Consider the following 17,192-nt stretch of genomic DNA (forward strand, 5'->3'; position numbering starts at 1 on the left):
TGTCTGTAATTTATCGCGCTATTTTCAAACCCGACTCCTTGCATACCCTTTGGTCTTGCCTGGATACACCTCAAGGAGACTTATCAAGGGTATCTCATCATCTACAAGTATTTTTGTTATGCTTTTGGAAACTTGTAACAATTACCACCCGGAGAGGTGGATACGGTCTCTGGGCTCATTCTGAGATCACAAGTGGTATAACAAAGTCGAGTGACATAGCCCCAGATCGAGAGTAATTCAAATTTGGTACTGTGTGTCTGTTGCTCGTCGGTCATGTCAGATTCCCAGGTCCTGTATCTTTCTGTTTCTGGGCCATGATTAAAACTGATCTTCTGTTTGGAGCTTCCATTCCAACTTTCCTTCTTGGTCCAAATTCTGGCCTCTTCATTCTGTCGATGGCCCTTTTTATGATTCTCTTGGGCAATATCTATTAAAATTCGCTTTGGCTTCAATCAAGCGGAGATACGTACCTGTTTCATATAACCTGTATCCTGGACCCACAAGGCCAAGCCAGTTAGGGGCTCAAGTCCCGCAACGATGCTAGTCTATTCAATCAATTAACGGGGGGTAATTCCGCGGATGCACGGCCCATCTTGCAACTTTATCCCTTTGAGGATGCGGGCTATCATGTGGAGTCACCTTATGAATACGCGTACTGCTGCCCTCTTGATTGGTCCATTGTCATTTATCGCGGAGATACAATATTCTCCACATGGAGGTTACACTTGCTAAAGCTATTTATCAGTCAAAGTACAAACCTCAATCTTAGAATAAAGGAGATTGAATTTCACCTTACCACAGATCAAACAACCCTCTTCGCGTCCCTTTACAACATACTAAGCATGGCTAAATTGATGCCGCTGGATGGCGGCTCCTACTATGTCTGGCAATATGTACCATCCATGGCCGCCGCGATCATCTTTTTGATTCTTTTTCTCGCTACTACTTCGTATCATTTCTGGAAAATTTTCCAGACCGGAGTGAAATTCACGCTACCCTTTGCCATCGGTGGCATATGTAAGCATTTTCGCCTGTAACAGTACGATTCGATGCCTAATGCTCCATATTCCAGTCGAAGTCATTGGGCTTGCCGCTCGAATCGATTCGCACAATCACACGGACAAACTGATTCCTTACTGCATTCAGTCAGTTTTCATTCTTCTTGGTCCAGCCCTCTTCGCTGCATCAGTCTACATGGTACTCGCTCGCATCATCCAAAGCGTCCATGGAGAGAAGTATTCTATTGTTCCTTTGAAATGGCTCACTAAGATCTTTATCACTTGTGATATTGCCACATTTGTGCTGCAGGCAGCTGCATCAGGAATGATGGTCAGTAGTAGTCTGGCCAGCATCGGAAAAGGAGTCGTGATTACTGGTTTAGCTCTACAAGTGGTCAGTTTTAGCCTGTTCGTTGTTACTGCCTATATATTCTTGATCAAGATGCGTGGCAATCCTACTCCGGAAGTACTCGAGGGTTGTATACCCTGGAAGCAGCATCTGAAAAGCCTTTACTCCATTAGTACGCTCATACTCATGCGATCCATTTTTCGAGTTATTGAATACGCCATGGGAGATAATGGTTACCCGTTGGAGCATGAATGGACATTATATGTCTTTGATTCTGTGCCCATGTTCACTTCCATGGTGATCTTCGGTGTTTGGCATCCTAGCGCGCTGAAGCCTTTTCTTGGGCAGCAAGTCCCTTCGAACAGTGAGACCATAGAGATGAAAGATCAACTAAAGTCGACATCGCAAACATTTGAATGCTGAGCTATCATGACTTTGTTGTGTGACATGAATGAAATTTCTGGTAGTCTTATAGCCGCTACCCGATATTTACCAATATATATATCCCCTTCACTCTAGCACAATAGAGTCATGACTACTTTAGCCTCCCGCCTTTTCTTCTACTAGTACGTATATACTCTATAAGAGCTCCTCTAACGCCCTGTCTAGCTTATATGCTATGTCGACTAATATGAGCTATTCGATAGTGATAATACTACTATCGCGGAAGTCTTTAATGACTTCGACTATACCGATACGCGTAATAACGGACTATTAAGTTAGAAGATCTCGGAGTTTAGTTTCGACATAAGTAAGGCGATAAGAGCAAACGATTATAGTACGTACTATGCTTAGAAGGTATAAGTGTAAAAGGATTTTGTAAAGTTTCAGATCTTAAAACGAAGCAGTGGAAATAGGATTGAAACTATGGTATCCTAGTGCTGTATAAATATTTCGAGGTTGTCGCGTACACCATGAGTCATTAGAGTGGTCGCGTGCATGATGAGTCCGTCCTGCAGCATCACGTTGTTAGCGCTAAGCCTGGTTGCCGTCCTTCCCTCGAACTCATCCATGACCTATCTTGCAATGAGTGACCGACACGGTTATCATCAGGCAACTGTGGGGTGGAATTGGCGTATGTCATGTGAGGCATTGGTTACATCGAATTTTCCAAGATCTTCCATCTTTCACGTCTTGAGCTTTGACGATTTAGCAAGGGCCTCAATTTTACCATTATTTTGTAAACCCATGAATAAACAGTGCTCATCCATAACTAGAAAGCAACAAGGAGAAGTAAGAAGAAAATCATGAGGTTGAAAACAGGAATGGGTCAATCAGGGGCAAAGCCGCGAATATCCCGCTGCTTTTGATACTCGGGCTCGGAAATCCGTAACAGCGACGAGAATGGCTGTGTTGTACCAGGAAAAACGAACAGCATCCATGCTAGAACCGAGCACATTAGTGTTACGTGCAGAAGATATAGACCAATCCAGGCCAAATATCTATTAGTCAATACGTTTCGCACAGAGGGCGAAAATATGACGGCAGTACATATCAGCCGAGCGCCAATTCCTTGCCAGTATCGACATTGAACTGCGACATCAGGAAGAATCTGGGCCCCGAGGAAAAGTGAAGTTGACGTGACCACAACGCAAAGTTGGCGTTTGAGCGGGGATAGGAGCCCACCAAGAGGCCTAAACTAGTACATGCATATGATAACCAGGAACTTAAGGGGTTGTGTTTTGCACCTGGAATGTGAGGCAGACATGAAAATTCTGCTAGAATCATTCCCGCAAATATGTTCAGGCGAATTAGACCCAAGATGCATTTTATTTCTGATTAATCACTACCACTCATAAGTTGCTTTAGCGTTGATAGAATGATTCACAGTAGCCAGTAGCCCAGCTCCAGATATCTAAAATAATTTCACACTCAACCGAAATGATGGACGTACAAAGACCGTAGCAAGCAATGTCATGTAGGTGAAACAGGACCCCTGCAGGAGGTACATCAGCGTCCACTGATGTGGGTCATAACGATTCTGTCCGTAGAATCATGTTGTTATAATCTCCGCTTCAAGATCGACGGCAGTTAGACTCCAAGTTGGACTCACACTGTCTTCAGCCTCAACCATGCTAGGGATGCTTATGAATACTTGGTGAGCTTTTCCATTAACCTTTGTCTGCACCTCTTATAGCTGCTAGCGGAAGATAAAGTGGGCTCAAAAGCATTTTGGAGCAGTGACCATCAAAATGGACTAAGAAAGCATCATCAGGGGAATGCTTGAATCGTTGGGATCGCTGAAAAGATTTTTTAGTCATTACTCAAGAGCCACAGCACAGCGCGATAAAAGGTGCAACTTCAAAAACGGTTCAGACCAAGTTACATTTCGGGCATACAAAATGATAGATAGTCTTGAAACCGAAACGCGTTGGGTGGAGGCTGGTGTTAGATTTGATAGCCACATCTATCTCGGTTGGTAGGAGAAACGCTACACATGGGTAGATTGAGAAATCGATCAGATTTCGAAATATTAACTATCATAAAAGAGGAAGAATAAATCATTAGGGCAATTGCTCCAATTTTTGTACCGGATGTTTGGAACAAGGACCGTGCGAGCAATATGGTTTACGCACTCAAAAAAGTGGTGAAGAGCCCGTCGCTTTCGACAAAATAGATACTTAAATGCTCGGAAAACAGTACTGCTCATACTGGCTCGATAGTCGCAAGAATATGGCACGCAGTGATCATACGTCTTGAGGCTATGGTTTGTCCTACTGGAACTTCCGCAGGCTGCCGCACCAATAAAGCCAAATTGGTGGGAAACCGGGTATATACCGCTTTATCAAGGATACTATTAACCACAGACTCAGCTTTCTAGCTGGGCAGAAAATATACCTACGGCAGAGAGAAATTGAAAACAAATTCATTGCCCAAGAAAATGCCATTAGCCAGCAACAAGGACGCTGTGGGTGATAGACTGCTTGTGGGGGCTGTCGGTATGATCCATACTGGCGGAATAGCGAATCAACTGTTTACCGATGGTGGCCTTGATTTTGTCCTTGTCGGCCGAGGTTTCCAAAAGAATCCTGGCTCGGTTTGGACATGGGCGGAGGAGCTGGGTGTTGACATCAGTATGTCGAACCCAAACCAGTGGGGCTTCTCCCGCCGAGGGGCCGATAATCTGTATATTATCCATAAGAATGCTGTTGAATAGCCGTAGATAGCCGTGCAGATACTACGCCTGCGAATAAAATAGATTGGCCTTTTCTCAAATCTGATGCATTTATTCTTCCCTGAATATCCTGATTCCAAATCACCGACTGAAGCATCAGTCTGGCGCCTTGCAGATTGGCATCACTCCGAGGGAATTGCCCTATCTCGGAGGAACCATAGCGTATAAATACCATAAGCAGCTACTAGTACATCTATTTCTGGTAAGTCCTATGTATGTACTTATTTCTGACTAGACCTCGCTGAAGTTACGGGCTGGCTTTTGACCCTAAGAATGTGTCCAGGTCCAGAAGTCCTCCACATCAGCGTATATCTTGTTACTGAAGGCCTCGGGCAGTTGGCGATAGTCTTGGCTGATTATGACCGCCCGCTTCGCAGCGCCAGATCTGAAAGTCAATGTGGCCACCAGTTCATGTGAAGGGAGTCTCCCATGACCTCAACGCTTCCGTTAGCATTGTTTCAATGCCACTTTAGGCCTAACCTGAGTGCATGCCATACCAGACCTCCACCGTGGAATCGAAAAATTATTGGTCTTTTCTCGCCTGGATAAGGTGCTCGAGGGATTAGGATATCCGTTCGGATGGCAGCTAAAAATCGCCTGTAGGATACCGAAATGGTCCATTTGTGATCTGAAAGTATAGCCATATTTGGTTGCGAAGGGGGCCGTATTTCTGGGGAGAAACAAAATAATTGGACAATATGCTCGTATTCATGAGGAATGGAGAGAGGGAGTCCACGTTAAGCGTGAATTTCCATCTTCTATCTGGAGCGCTGGGAGCAAACGGAGTGGGGTTATGTGATCCATACTCAAACAATACGCGAATATCAAACAGGAACACTGACAGGAAGAATGAGCCGCGAAACTCCAGCAGCTATTGTGATCTTATGTGTTTGAATAATTGTTTTGTCGCTTCGCACACGATCTTCTTCGGTCCCCAAGTTTCGCGCATACATGGGGAACGACCCGCCAGCAACGATTAGTCGAATCCGTGTGCCGGCTTTGAATCGATGAGCGCAGTCCGTTAGATCCAGGTGTAGAGACCGAGACGTATCGCGCGTCGGATCAAGCGCCTGATACATTTCGCTGATGTTGTGGGAAACGCCATTGCTGTCCACTTCACTCAGTCGTAGGAACAAATCTGCAAAGGGCGGGTCACTTGAATGTGAGAGCTGGACGGACGGGGCCCCAAGAACCTCTAGGTCCTCTAACAGAGTTTGGCTAGTGAAGGCTAGGACATCAGATCTACCACCGTAGATACTGTCGTCGACTCGTCCGCCAGCAAACAGTTGGCTGCCACCAATGCTAGGGGTCGGGTCTCGAGGATCGAAGATGAAGGACGCTGGAGCTACATCCTGTGCAGGTAGCTCTGAGTCGAGGCCAGTCGCATCTTGTAAATACAACATTTTTGACTCGGTGTTGGGAGGCCAGGTAGGCATCGAGCGCCACTCTTCGGCGCCAGTGACGAATATGCGAGCTCGAGACCGGCCGTATTCTCCAGTCTTAGCTAGATGCTGCGCGAAGAAGTCCATGGTCTCAGGTATAGAACGCAGACCACATCCTTGTATATGGGTCCAGGGACCGACAACAAGGCTGACGTCCACACCCCTTTCAGACAAACGTTTGTATTGCTGCATCGTCTGCGGCTCAAATGCATCATACCAGCCACTAACCAACAAGATGGGGATGGTAGCACTCTCAAGAGCAGCCTGCTGCCGTTTCGTGATCCAGTAGGGATCATCAACATCAGGGTGAGCCAAATAATCAAAGAGCCAAGGAGCCCTATCCTTGAAGTATTCTTGAAGACTAGCCTCTAGCGGCAAGCCCGCTATGGCCTTCTCCAACCCCGAAGACGATAAGAAACTTAGGCCTGGTAACTTCGAGAGTCGCCCGAGAAAGCTTCCACGCTCCTCTTCTGGTGTGGCCATAGAGTCACTCCAAGAAGCCCGATCCAGACGAAAAGATCCAGTCTTCCAGACATGCAACGCCAGATCATGCGGCCCAACGGGAATAACGGCAGCGACACAGTCCGCCGGCGGATCGCGCAAAAGTGCCCACTGGCTGTATCCTAGATACGATGCTCCCATGGTCGCAAACGTACCAGGATACCAGGATTGCTGACGCATCCACTTAACGATATCCTGGCTATCGCTTGCTTCGTTAATTCCGGGACTAAAGGTTCCTTCGGAGCCGTGGGTGCCCCGTGTGCTAACGAAAAGGGCTCGGTAGCCACGAGCGACGAAGACACGCGCGTTGAGGAAGGAAATCCCTGCACCTCGGCCGTAGCAACATTGGACCATGATCAAGCCGAGCGGCTTTTGACTGTCCTGTAGTTCTGGGTCGTAGAAGTCGGCTGCGAGCTTTACTCCGTCTGACATAGGGATCTGGACTGCTTGTGTTGTGTAGCTGCATTGTTCTGGACCTGCGTTTACATATCGTGATCCAGCGTAGTCCAGAGTAGCTCCTAAGAAGCCACGCTTCACGGGCTCTCCCGTCATTGCGGTGTTCGTGCTGGGCTTGCAGGTGGAGTAGTGCTTCTCTGTAGGCACGTGGTTTCTCAGCTGTCAGGATTCTAACGGTCACTAGAGCGTTGATTCTGGATAATTTCTGCTTGCATTAAGAGCTGTATCATGTAGGATGCCAAATTCAGGTGCCATGCAAATTTGCGCAAGGAGTCAGAGACCTTGGCCAGTATTCGTGTTTGTAAGCACTATTTTTATGCCCAAGCCCCGCACGACCCGGAATTATGTAAATAATCTAAGCACTACTTTTGTGCCGAAGCCCCACACGATCCCGGTATGATGCAGGTGACTATATACAAATCCTGACTGCAGTATGTCTATCTTCACCGTTTTTTTATTTGTCCGGGAAACTGCCCTTACCACCTTATCCTTCAGTTCCTTCAGCCCCTTGAACGCCCTTAACACCACGAATATCCTGCGCAGCCCTTCAGCGCTGACGTGCCCTCCCCCTCCCGTGCTGACCTTTTCCTTCAGGTAATGGCTTAGTTTGTGGTGGTCCATGTCTTCAGAGGCTCTATGTTCATGATTATTTTTACCACTCCGGCAGCCTAAAAAAATCGGCTTCACCATCATTATCCATAACTCTTTCGGCGCTCCATTTCCATTCAGAACCGGGAAGTGACTATATTTAGCCCAAGCTTTAGACATTGAGAATGTAGCAAATTTCGATTTTCGCTTAGTGTAAACTACCAAACTAAATAGACAAAGAGGTCTTGTACTGTTTTATCGTTCGACGAGAGGTAGATATTCCCGCGCCATGGAGACCGATCATAAAGATCGTGATTCATTTCCGTTCCGAGCTTCTATGGATATCCGTGCTCTATATAGTCGCTTATTCCCTTTGACTAGGCATATTTTATAGGAAGCGGAATTTACAAACCCAAGGACTTTTCATACTATAGTAAGGTGATTTATCACTCTTTTGTTAGGACTGAATTCTTTCCATGTATCCTTGCACCTCGCAGTGCGTGGTGGTATATAGTACCATCGAATCACTTCAGTCATAGTGTTATCCAGGAAAGCTAATGAATGGAAATCGATCAGCCTGACAAATTCTTGGAATTGGAACCTCATCAGCTTCACTAGTAACATAGTTTACAACCTTCTAATTCTTCACGAGAGTGGAGTGCCAACTAACAACCGTTCATCTGTAATACAGATGAGACAAAACCATGGGATGGAGCATAACACAATCAGCCAAAGGTCTTATACAGAAACTCCATTCCCCTCCCTGCATCTTGCCCCCTTCCCTGCTCAATAATCCTCCCCCGACTCTCCAAGAGACGCTTTGAAATCTCCCGCTGATGAAGGATCTCGCCGGGGCTTCCACTAATTCCACCGTAGAGTTGCACATCAACCAACTTTCCACATTCCTTCCTTACCACGCCATCAACAATCACGACCTCAATATCCCCCACATTCGCATGCAGCAACACCGCAGCGAGCGGATCCTCCTCAGCAGCACAGACCATACCCGGTGACGTCGCATCAAAAATCACAATATCAGCTAATTTGTTGACCTCGATGCTCCCAATCTTGTCGGCCATATTCACAGCGCGTGCCCCCTGGATTGTACCAAGATTAAACATTCCTTCAAGTTTGATGTTGACATTGGGATACTCCCCATTTTCAATCGCTTGCACATTCTCCACACCGCGCGCGTGCTGCATACCAAGCCGGAGCTGTGTGAGGATATCGCTCGAGTTATTCGAGTGGCAGTCAATCCCAATTGACGCGTTGGAACTCAAATCTGGTCTGAATGCAACAGGCTCGCCGAGACCCATTTGGAGTTCTGTTTCTGGGGTCGACGAGAAGTGCGCCCCGTGCGCGAGGAGGGTTTGGGCATCTGACTCTGCGATCCCATTGATATGAGAGAATATGACTGTACTGTTGAGGAGGGCGCATTCCTTGAGCAGGGAAACGGAGTCTAGGACTATGTGTGAGTATTTCAGAACATCCAGGTATATGGTAAGGAGAACGGAGGGAATAGGCGTACTCTTCATATAATTAGCCACAAAATGCGTCGTAAATAGACTTATACCAAGCGCGCGACATCTAGCCCAGAGATCTCGTACTGTCTCTTTCGGGACTTTGAAATCATCGAACCCCAATCCCAGACGAACCCGACCGTCTCCAAAGGGCGCGGACCTCCCGAGGAATTCGAGCGTCGAGAACCACCATTCTGGTAGTAAATCCTCGTCGAACTCAACGGGAGCATCAGATGTCCAGCTCTTGATTCGCCAGATGGGCGTGTAGCAGAAGAAGGTTCGCAATCCAGAGGATGCTGATGCGCGTATGGCTTCGGTTGCTAAGAGAGGTCAGCAGGCCAGTCCAGCGACCGATCACATCGCGTTTTGTAGTGAGAAAAAGACGTACCATGCTCAGGCGAGTATGTCATATGCGCATGATCCACAACAGTAGTTACTCCAGCGTGAATGCTCTCTCGACACCCCGCAAGCTGGCCCCAGAAGATATCCTCCGGTGTGTAGTTGAATGACTGGATGTTACCTGCAACCATGTAGTCCATGAACTTCATGTTACCGAAGCGGCCTCCCATCTATATTGTCGGACAAAATATTAGTAGTTGAAAAATTAGATAAAAATTTACAGATCCAGAAAAATGCACCTGTGATTGCCATAGATGGTGATGCGTGTCGATGAACCCGGGCGAAACAATCTTGCCTTGGCAGTCAATGACCCTCACAGCACTTCTATCAGGCAGAGTGAGTCCTTGGCCGATATCTTCTATCCTATTCCCAACGATGAGAATATCATGGTTACAGAGCACCTTGACGCGGTCGCCCTCGTGGGCTAGCACTGTGCCTCCTTGGAGTAGAATGGTGCCCATAGTGAATAAGTAAAGTTGATTATTCAATGTACGCTCCCATGAAGGAGGGCGCCGCTGTTAATTTTATGGAAATAAGGCCTCCCATGGATTGTGCCAAAAGCTCGGAGATAGGAGATAACACCCCGAAGACCAGCCCGAAGACCAGGTGATTGACGTACTTAATTCAGCAGATGGTATACCAAGACAGTCCTAGCTCGTGTCGGAAAATATTCACCAGCCGCCCATCATGTGCCAGGGAATCGGTACTTTCCTACGTCAATCATTGACAAAATGGTCCTGTGATTCTCGTTGCTGGCCTAAGTAAGTGCTGGGGCTGTCACTCCGGGTTTGATAAAGCTACGTTTCCTATTAAGATAATGAAGGGTCGCTCTATTTGGTTCCTGGGAGTGCTCCTCGTAGTGCTGAAAGTGATGAATAGTCAATATCAAGAAAAGCTATAGTCGACTCTAGAAACAAGGCGATGAATAAAAAACACGGTAGCTTCCTCGCGTTCAAGGGAACCCAGATGCGCCATGTGGGTCCGCCCATCGTTGATCCTCTACTAATCGTGTATGCTTGATGTATATCTCTGACAGCGTGCCACAGCGAGCATACATCCCAGTAGCCATAATACCATTCACACGTATCCGTTGTGCATCGTGGAAGACTTATTTGCGTCGTCCTCGATGATGAAGCGCATGCGGGGATGTCTCTGGGCCAGGCGAAGTGAATGATGCCCTGGGTAGTCAAGGTATCCCATTCTCCACCGCAAGCACCATCGACGTCCATGATGAAGTCAAAGATGTCTGAGCTTTTTGGCGACACCTGTCGTATGATAATCTTGCTCCCAAGCCATGCTGCCCGTGCAACATAATGGGCATATCACTTCTCGCGCTGCTCGAGAGCATCAGAAATTGGCTTTATGGATAGCTGGTGTATTGATGTGCCAAGAGGTGAACTTTGCGGCACGGAAATAGTACTAGATGCGGTAGTGAATGAAGTTGTAAATGATAAGGGGTCTAGGCATAGTTCAAATAGTTCACTTCAAAGACCCCCGCAGAGTGAAGGAAAACACCTCACTATATAAAATATTGGTACCTTTTTTCCATCCATCGATTATTAACAACAACTAAGAGGCTGGTGATATCCTGACAGAACCCCTGACGCACTCGCACAAGACAAACCAATCGCAAAACTGCGTTGCAGTTGCTCAGGCCTGACTTCGAAGGCAATTGGAAGCTGGAAAAAGGCCATCTCGATTTCCATGAATGAATTCAGAGCTGGATTATTGCTGAAACGTGCAAAACGTGGGAATTCATGGCCCTGGTGCGGATCGGAGTGAAAATTCAGAGGTATCAACAAGTCACTTGGTATGATTTAGGCGTTATATCCTCGCATCCCACGATATCAAATGGCCAATTAAAACCCCTTCCCTCTTGTTTCAGTGTCTTCTTGGATGTTCTTCTGCGACAGGTATCACTGATGTTAAGGACTAACAATCACATAGCTATCCTTATTCAACACTCTCACGATGCTCAGGCAAGCTTTGATTCCAAAGACCTTGACATGTTCCTAGCCACCAAAAAAGCCATATCGGACTTTCTTCCAAGATATTGAAGCGCACGTATCGAAAACTCACAATTTTGCCGTAAACACTCAGTGTATACATTTTGATCTGTGGAATTGTCCAAACTTTCCAGCAAAATATAGCCCGCCTTGGCAAAAGAATGCACCAGCACAGCCGTCCAAGGTTCAACAAGGAAGGCCACTTCACTAAGAGAATCATGGAAATGCCTGTTCATAAACGAGTCTTGTCCTTGTATCGAAGCTCGGGCAAGCCCTCCAACTGCCAATGCATTATTCGCTCTAAGCGTAGCAACCAAGTGCGTAGTTTGCCGAGCTTCACGTGCAGCATCACTGCCGAGCCTGCACTTGTCGATGCTTTCTAGAACATCTGCCAGAAGCATCGCAGCGAGGTGCCAGTGGCCGTCGAGAATAACGTACCACGACTGTATGCGGGAAGGGAGCAGTTCATGATTAGTGACGCAATCGATCATGAAACTCTGATACGTGGAATCCCAGTATTGGTAGACCAGGAGGGTCTTTTGGATGACATCCTCGAGGTGGTCGGGACTGGCGCCTCGGTAGACCAAAGTCTGGAGTTGTGTCACCCGGCGGTAAAGTAGCACTTTGACAGGAGTTGCCTCAGAGAGTATGGATGCGGCATCTTCGTAGGAGCATGGCCACTTCGGTGGCACTTGGTTCGACTCTTGACGTTTGATTGCAGAACAAAGAAAGAGATCACCCCACACATCTTGTTTCCCACGTGCTCTGCTTGGGATATCCCAATGATCAAGGTCAAGCTGGTTTTCAGGTTCAACGATTGGTGGTGAGACCGATGAGAGTTGACTATCCTCATCCGAAACTACTAAAGGACGTTGATACATTGCAGAACTCAAAGTATCAAACATAATGCCTAGCCAAAACATGAGATCTAGGGTAGTGCGGTGTTCCTGGCTAGCTAGAAGTGGATCGAGTTGTGGGGACTCTGACGGCTGTGGCATTCCTAGAATGTTCGTCGTTGTCGGGTCTATTGAACTTGTCTCGAGCCCTCTCAGCTTGGGGGTAGCTTCTCGCTGCAATCTTGTGAACTTGTGGCGAAAAGTGAAAAGTTGGCGATTGGCGGTTTCCAGAAATATTGGCGCACAATCATTCTCCAAAAGCTCACCCAAGCTCGCTTCCTGATCTTTGTTCAGGGGACTTTGCGTTAAAGAGAAGATAATGTTTGCGAAGGCGATACGAAAAGACGGAATGCTACTCGAATACTCCAAAGCATGCCGTGCTTCGTTCCAAACTTTCTCTCGGATTGATCTCTCATCGTGATCGATTTCCGCGGGAACTGGCGCACCAGCGCCCTTTTGTGCATGTTGTGTCCACTGCGATGCAAATGACATGATTGCTAAATGAAGCGCTCGAGCCGCCTTCATATCTTCATCTGTACTCAACGCTCTACCACGTATTGAGGATGATACACGATCCAACTGACAGACCCGGATACACATTCTGTTTGACCAACTCGGACCCCACTCTTTCATATTTTGGCGGGGAATCACTTGACCGATTGAGTCGCTGTAAGGGCAGTTGTGCTCTGTCAACCAGCATGATAAAGCATTTTCCATGCTGTCGTGGTATATGCGGATCAAGTTGCGTGACATCGTCGCACGAGCGGTTCGATTAGCTGTGTTTTCGGAGGTAATGCAAAAGTTCCATTGTGATTCTGAGTTTGAGCTTCGGTCAGAGGCAGCCTCTGATGGATTTTTGTGTCGCCTCCCTTTCCACACTGAAGCGCTTGGTATGAGATGATCGGTGAGTGGATATGCTTGTGGTAAAAGGCTGTGGTTCCCCTCCCCAGAGTTTTGTGGAAAATCAAAAGGTTCTGCCGGAGCGTCAGATTGCTCGGAGGAGTTTGGAGACCCATGTGGATTTGGGTAACCAATTGGCAAATTATATGAGTTCACGGAAGGCAAGGATTGAGACTGGACGCTACTCGAGTTATGAATCTGAGATGAGTCGAAAAAGTGAGCTTCCGGGTGCGAAGAAGACGACGACGACGACGAAGCGTGATATGGAATTTGCGGAGAGCCAAGCCATTCTCCGAGATTGAGAGGTTGTTTTTGTGAAGAGCGCAGCATTGCCCCAAGAGCTTCATCGTGGGAGCCTAAAATAGTTGCGCCTGTGTTGTTGGATTTCAGTCGTCTTCGGGTGTCCTTCGAGTCCAGGCGCTTTGTGGAGATCCAATTGAACGTGCACTCTTTTTTCCATCGTTTGCAATTTGAGCAAGAATTGAAGGCGCTTTTTTGTCGGTCTTTCTAGGTATGGAAGTCAGCACACGCCCCTCATAACACAAATTCAAGTTAACAAACAGGCGCGTCGCAGCCTCTTTTGCCCTTACGACATGGATCACAGCTATGAAGCTGACGTCGCCGAGAGTCCTCCATGCCAAGCGATCGATGTATTACTGGTTGGTTGTATCTACCGGAAAGAAGCTAAACGTTTCAACGCCAAAATGTCGAAGCAGAAGTACGGACAGGGTCTTTGGACTCAAATATCATATTTCCTAGGGGAACACGTGAACTTTGCGGAGTTGGAGTGGGGTAAGCTAGCCCATGCATCCGTCAACACGAGTCATGGTCGGTCCAGTGGAACTATAATTGCACTCTACTTCAGTTCAGCTATTGAAAGGGTTGATGAGATGAAAAACCAAAAATTGCCATACTATGTACAGGAACAATCCTGTACTGACCAAATATGTGGGATCCAATTGTAAAGAGGTTCAAATGTAAAGAATGAGAGGAGTCAGTACAATATCTTATAATTACGGCTAAAATTACGCTGTTCTGGATGTAGCGCAATTTTGAGATGGCCTTTAATTCCGAATAGGAACCGGAATATCTGTTTTACCGAGACCGAGCCAATGGTATAACATCTCTCGGTGTGCAGTTAAGGTAAAATATAATAAATCTAAAATGTAATGCAGGAGAAAGGAAGCGGCCGGCGATTGATCGGGGTATTTCCGTCATCAATGTTGATCGTTGCTGAGAATAGTAATCTTGGGTTTCCCGCCCCAGTCACTACAATATGACCGCACATTGATCTTCAATGTGATCGACCAATTGAATGCGGCAGAGTACGATTTTACAACATTGTACTTTAAGGGGTAATACATTCCCACAGACTTGCCGATTCAATTTCTCCTGATCTAATGAGCAAGCTCTTGAAAACGTTGATGTACTTGATTGACTGGTTAAGTCACCATCTCTAATAAATTCTACTATAGCTACTTATGTAGTTACCACGCAAGGAAAATCTTCTACAAATTGAAATCTACCAATTTATGCATTAAATATGCAAAGTTGATTCCCTATGATATTGACAAATTTATAAAATGACACAACAATTGAATCCTTCTGCATGACGTAAAGCTTACGGCCGAGAAAGGTGCACACGAACGGTCTTAACCTCAGTGTAGTTTTCCAGTGCGTATGATCCAAGCTCTCGGCCTATTCCCGATTCTTTGAAACCACCAAAAGGCATTTGGTAGTGAAGGGTGTTGTAATTGTTGACCCACACGGTACTGTTGAAAGCTACATCAGTAAAACAATAAAACAAACTTTACTGTTCAATTGACTCACCCTGCTTTGATCGCGTTGGATACTCTGATGGCGGTGTTGATGTTCGTGGTGTGAACAGCTGCAGCCAATCCTGTTGATGACAATCCAAGTCAGAGCTTAAAATTAAGTTAAATATGAAACCGCGTAGCACTCACCGTAGTTTGTATCATTGGCGACTCGAATAGCCTCCTCTTCGCTGTGAACCTTTTGCACCGTGCACACAGGTCCAAATATCTCTTCCCTCACAATCGTCATGTCCTCAGTGACATCAGCAAAAATCGTGGGTTGAATATAGTAACCTTCGCTGCCATGCCGATCGCCACCAGTGATCACCTTGGCGCCTGCACCCTTCCCATCCTGAATATATCCCATAATCCGATCGTATTGGATCTGTGATACTTGCGGTCCCTGGAAAGTCTCAGTGCTGAACGGGTCTCCGACCTTGTTTTGCTCCGCTCGCTTCTTGAAAAGCTCGAGGAACCTTTCATACACGGCTTCGTGGACGAGAATGCGAGAGCCTGCACAACAGCATTGGCCATGATTGAAGAAAATTCCCAGATTGACCCATTCAATTGCTTCATCCAGGTTGGCATCTGGGAGAATGATATTCGGCGACTTGCCACCCAATTCGAGAGTCACTTTCTTTAAGTTGCTATCAGCCGCCGATTTCATGATTTGGCGTCCGACCAGAGTAGACCCCGTAAAAGCGACCTTGTCAATATCCATATGAGCAGCAATCGCCGCGCCTGCAGTTCTTCCGAATCCTGAGATGACATTGACCACTCCAGGAGGGAACCCGGCTTCTTTGATGAGTTTAGCCACATAGAGCGCCGAAAGGGGCGTCTGTTCGGCTGTTTTCATAACGATTGTGTTTCCTGTAGCTAAAGCAGGGCCAATCTTCCATGCAAACATCAAGAGCGGGAAATTCCACGGAATAATCTGGCCGCAGACGCCTACCGGTTCGTGGCGCGTGTAGGTCAGACTATTGATATCAGTTTCTATCGTTTGACCGTAAATTTTGTCAGCCCAGCCACCATAGTAGCGTAGGCACCCGGCAGAGGCGTTAACATCGCCTTTGGCCATTGTCACTCCCTTGCCATTGTCAAGGGCTTCAATTGCGGCCAAAGTCTCGATGTCGCGTTCCAGGAAGTCTGCTAGCCGAGTAAGAAGACGACCTCGTTCGGAAGGAGTGACTTCTTTCCACTCTCCATTCAGTGCACTGCGAGCGACTTTCACAGCAATATCGACTTCCTTTGCTGTGCCCTCGTGCACGGCCACGATGGGCTTCTCGTTGTGCGGATTGATTGTCTCGAAGGTTTTCCCTTCCACACCTCTGACAAACTCATTGTTGATGAATCTAGAGAATTTGTCAGATTGTTCGCTGAATGAATTGAACATTGCTCAGTCCAACTTACAGACCCAAGGGCTGCTCGTATGTGACCGCAGGGGTCTCGATAGATTGGAAAAGTGACATGGTTGAAGAAGAATAGCTACTTGATGATAAAGAGTCAAGAAATGTGGGAAATGAGAGAGACTTTTATATAACTGATAAAAAGGACCTTCATAGCGAAAATGATCGGGAGTATAAAGCGCGGGGAAAGCATTGAGATCGAAAAAGGCCGGCCCGATCTTTCTCGTTGTCTGGGGTAATAGTCCGTTAACCCCGGGATTTTACTTTGATTTGCGCTTCCCTTCGCCCGAGACTTAATCAAGACTGTGGTTTGAAAAAAGTTTTACGATGTGATTCCACGTGGGAAATTGGCTACGTACAGATGAAGTGAGGAGCTCTGGTCAATTGTCTTTACTTCATGTTGCCATCTGGTTGAGTTCATGTTATTTCAACCATTTTCACTTAGGTAGAAATGGGATTTAAACGCATGATCTAGATAGACGGTGCAGGTTTTTACCAAAATCTGGCTCGTTCAAGGTGAATTACTCCTTAGGTCCCAGTGTCTTTCAATGCTGTTAACAAAATTTGTAGCAAGCTGTTTGATTCGGCCCCATTTTTGATTCCACCACCGGGGTCGTTATAATTCCACGACTAGCCGGATGACAAGCTTGCAGTTCCCCAGGTTGTGTGGAGACTAGCGATTTGCGGAGAACAACTTTAATATCTCAAAATGAACGTCAGTCTTATCTTCAATGGTGGAGGA

General features: G+C 46.8%; 6 protein-coding genes across 6 annotated transcripts; 2 read left to right on the top strand and 4 right to left on the bottom strand.

Moving 5' to 3' along the window:
* Positions 1-842: 842 nt before the first annotated feature.
* N7529_005259 (RTA1 domain-containing protein) lies at positions 843-1,770 on the top strand (the record flags this gene model as incomplete). The annotated part of the gene is made up of 2 exons (XM_057240786.1): positions 843-1,017; positions 1,073-1,770. The coding sequence occupies 2 exons, from the start codon at positions 843-845 to the stop codon at positions 1,768-1,770; spliced, it is 873 nt and encodes a 290-aa protein (XP_057100081.1).
* A 2,458-nt stretch (positions 1,771-4,228) lies between these two features.
* Positions 4,229-4,504, top strand: N7529_005260 (uncharacterized protein; the record flags this gene model as incomplete). Its single annotated transcript, XM_057240787.1, has 1 exon — positions 4,229-4,504. The coding sequence occupies one exon, from the start codon at positions 4,229-4,231 to the stop codon at positions 4,502-4,504; it is 276 nt and encodes a 91-aa protein (XP_057100082.1).
* An 842-nt stretch (positions 4,505-5,346) lies between these two features.
* N7529_005261 (CocE/NonD family hydrolase) lies at positions 5,347-7,017 on the bottom strand (the record flags this gene model as incomplete). Its single annotated transcript, XM_057240788.1, has 1 exon — positions 5,347-7,017. The coding sequence occupies one exon, from the start codon at positions 7,015-7,017 to the stop codon at positions 5,347-5,349; it is 1,671 nt and encodes a 556-aa protein (XP_057100083.1).
* A 1,217-nt stretch (positions 7,018-8,234) lies between these two features.
* N7529_005262 (uncharacterized protein) lies at positions 8,235-9,889 on the bottom strand (the record flags this gene model as incomplete). The annotated part of the gene is made up of 3 exons (XM_057240789.1): positions 8,235-9,349; positions 9,418-9,598; positions 9,668-9,889. The coding sequence occupies 3 exons, from the start codon at positions 9,887-9,889 to the stop codon at positions 8,235-8,237; spliced, it is 1,518 nt and encodes a 505-aa protein (XP_057100084.1).
* A 1,514-nt stretch (positions 9,890-11,403) lies between these two features.
* N7529_005263 (uncharacterized protein) lies at positions 11,404-13,560 on the bottom strand (the record flags this gene model as incomplete). The annotated part of the gene is made up of 1 exon (XM_057240790.1): positions 11,404-13,560. The coding sequence occupies one exon, from the start codon at positions 13,558-13,560 to the stop codon at positions 11,404-11,406; it is 2,157 nt and encodes a 718-aa protein (XP_057100085.1).
* A 1,291-nt stretch (positions 13,561-14,851) lies between these two features.
* On the bottom strand, positions 14,852-16,513 carry N7529_005264 (aldehyde dehydrogenase family protein; the record flags this gene model as incomplete). The annotated part of the gene is made up of 4 exons (XM_057240791.1): positions 14,852-15,002; positions 15,061-15,130; positions 15,195-16,396; positions 16,455-16,513. The coding sequence occupies 4 exons, from the start codon at positions 16,511-16,513 to the stop codon at positions 14,852-14,854; spliced, it is 1,482 nt and encodes a 493-aa protein (XP_057100086.1).
* Positions 16,514-17,192: the final 679 nt, after the last annotated feature.

This window comes from Penicillium soppii, assembly GCF_028829465.1.
Source record: "Penicillium soppii strain IBT 18220 chromosome Unknown utg000004l, whole genome shotgun sequence".
Classification (NCBI taxonomy): Eukaryota; Fungi; Ascomycota; class Eurotiomycetes; order Eurotiales; family Aspergillaceae; genus Penicillium; species Penicillium soppii.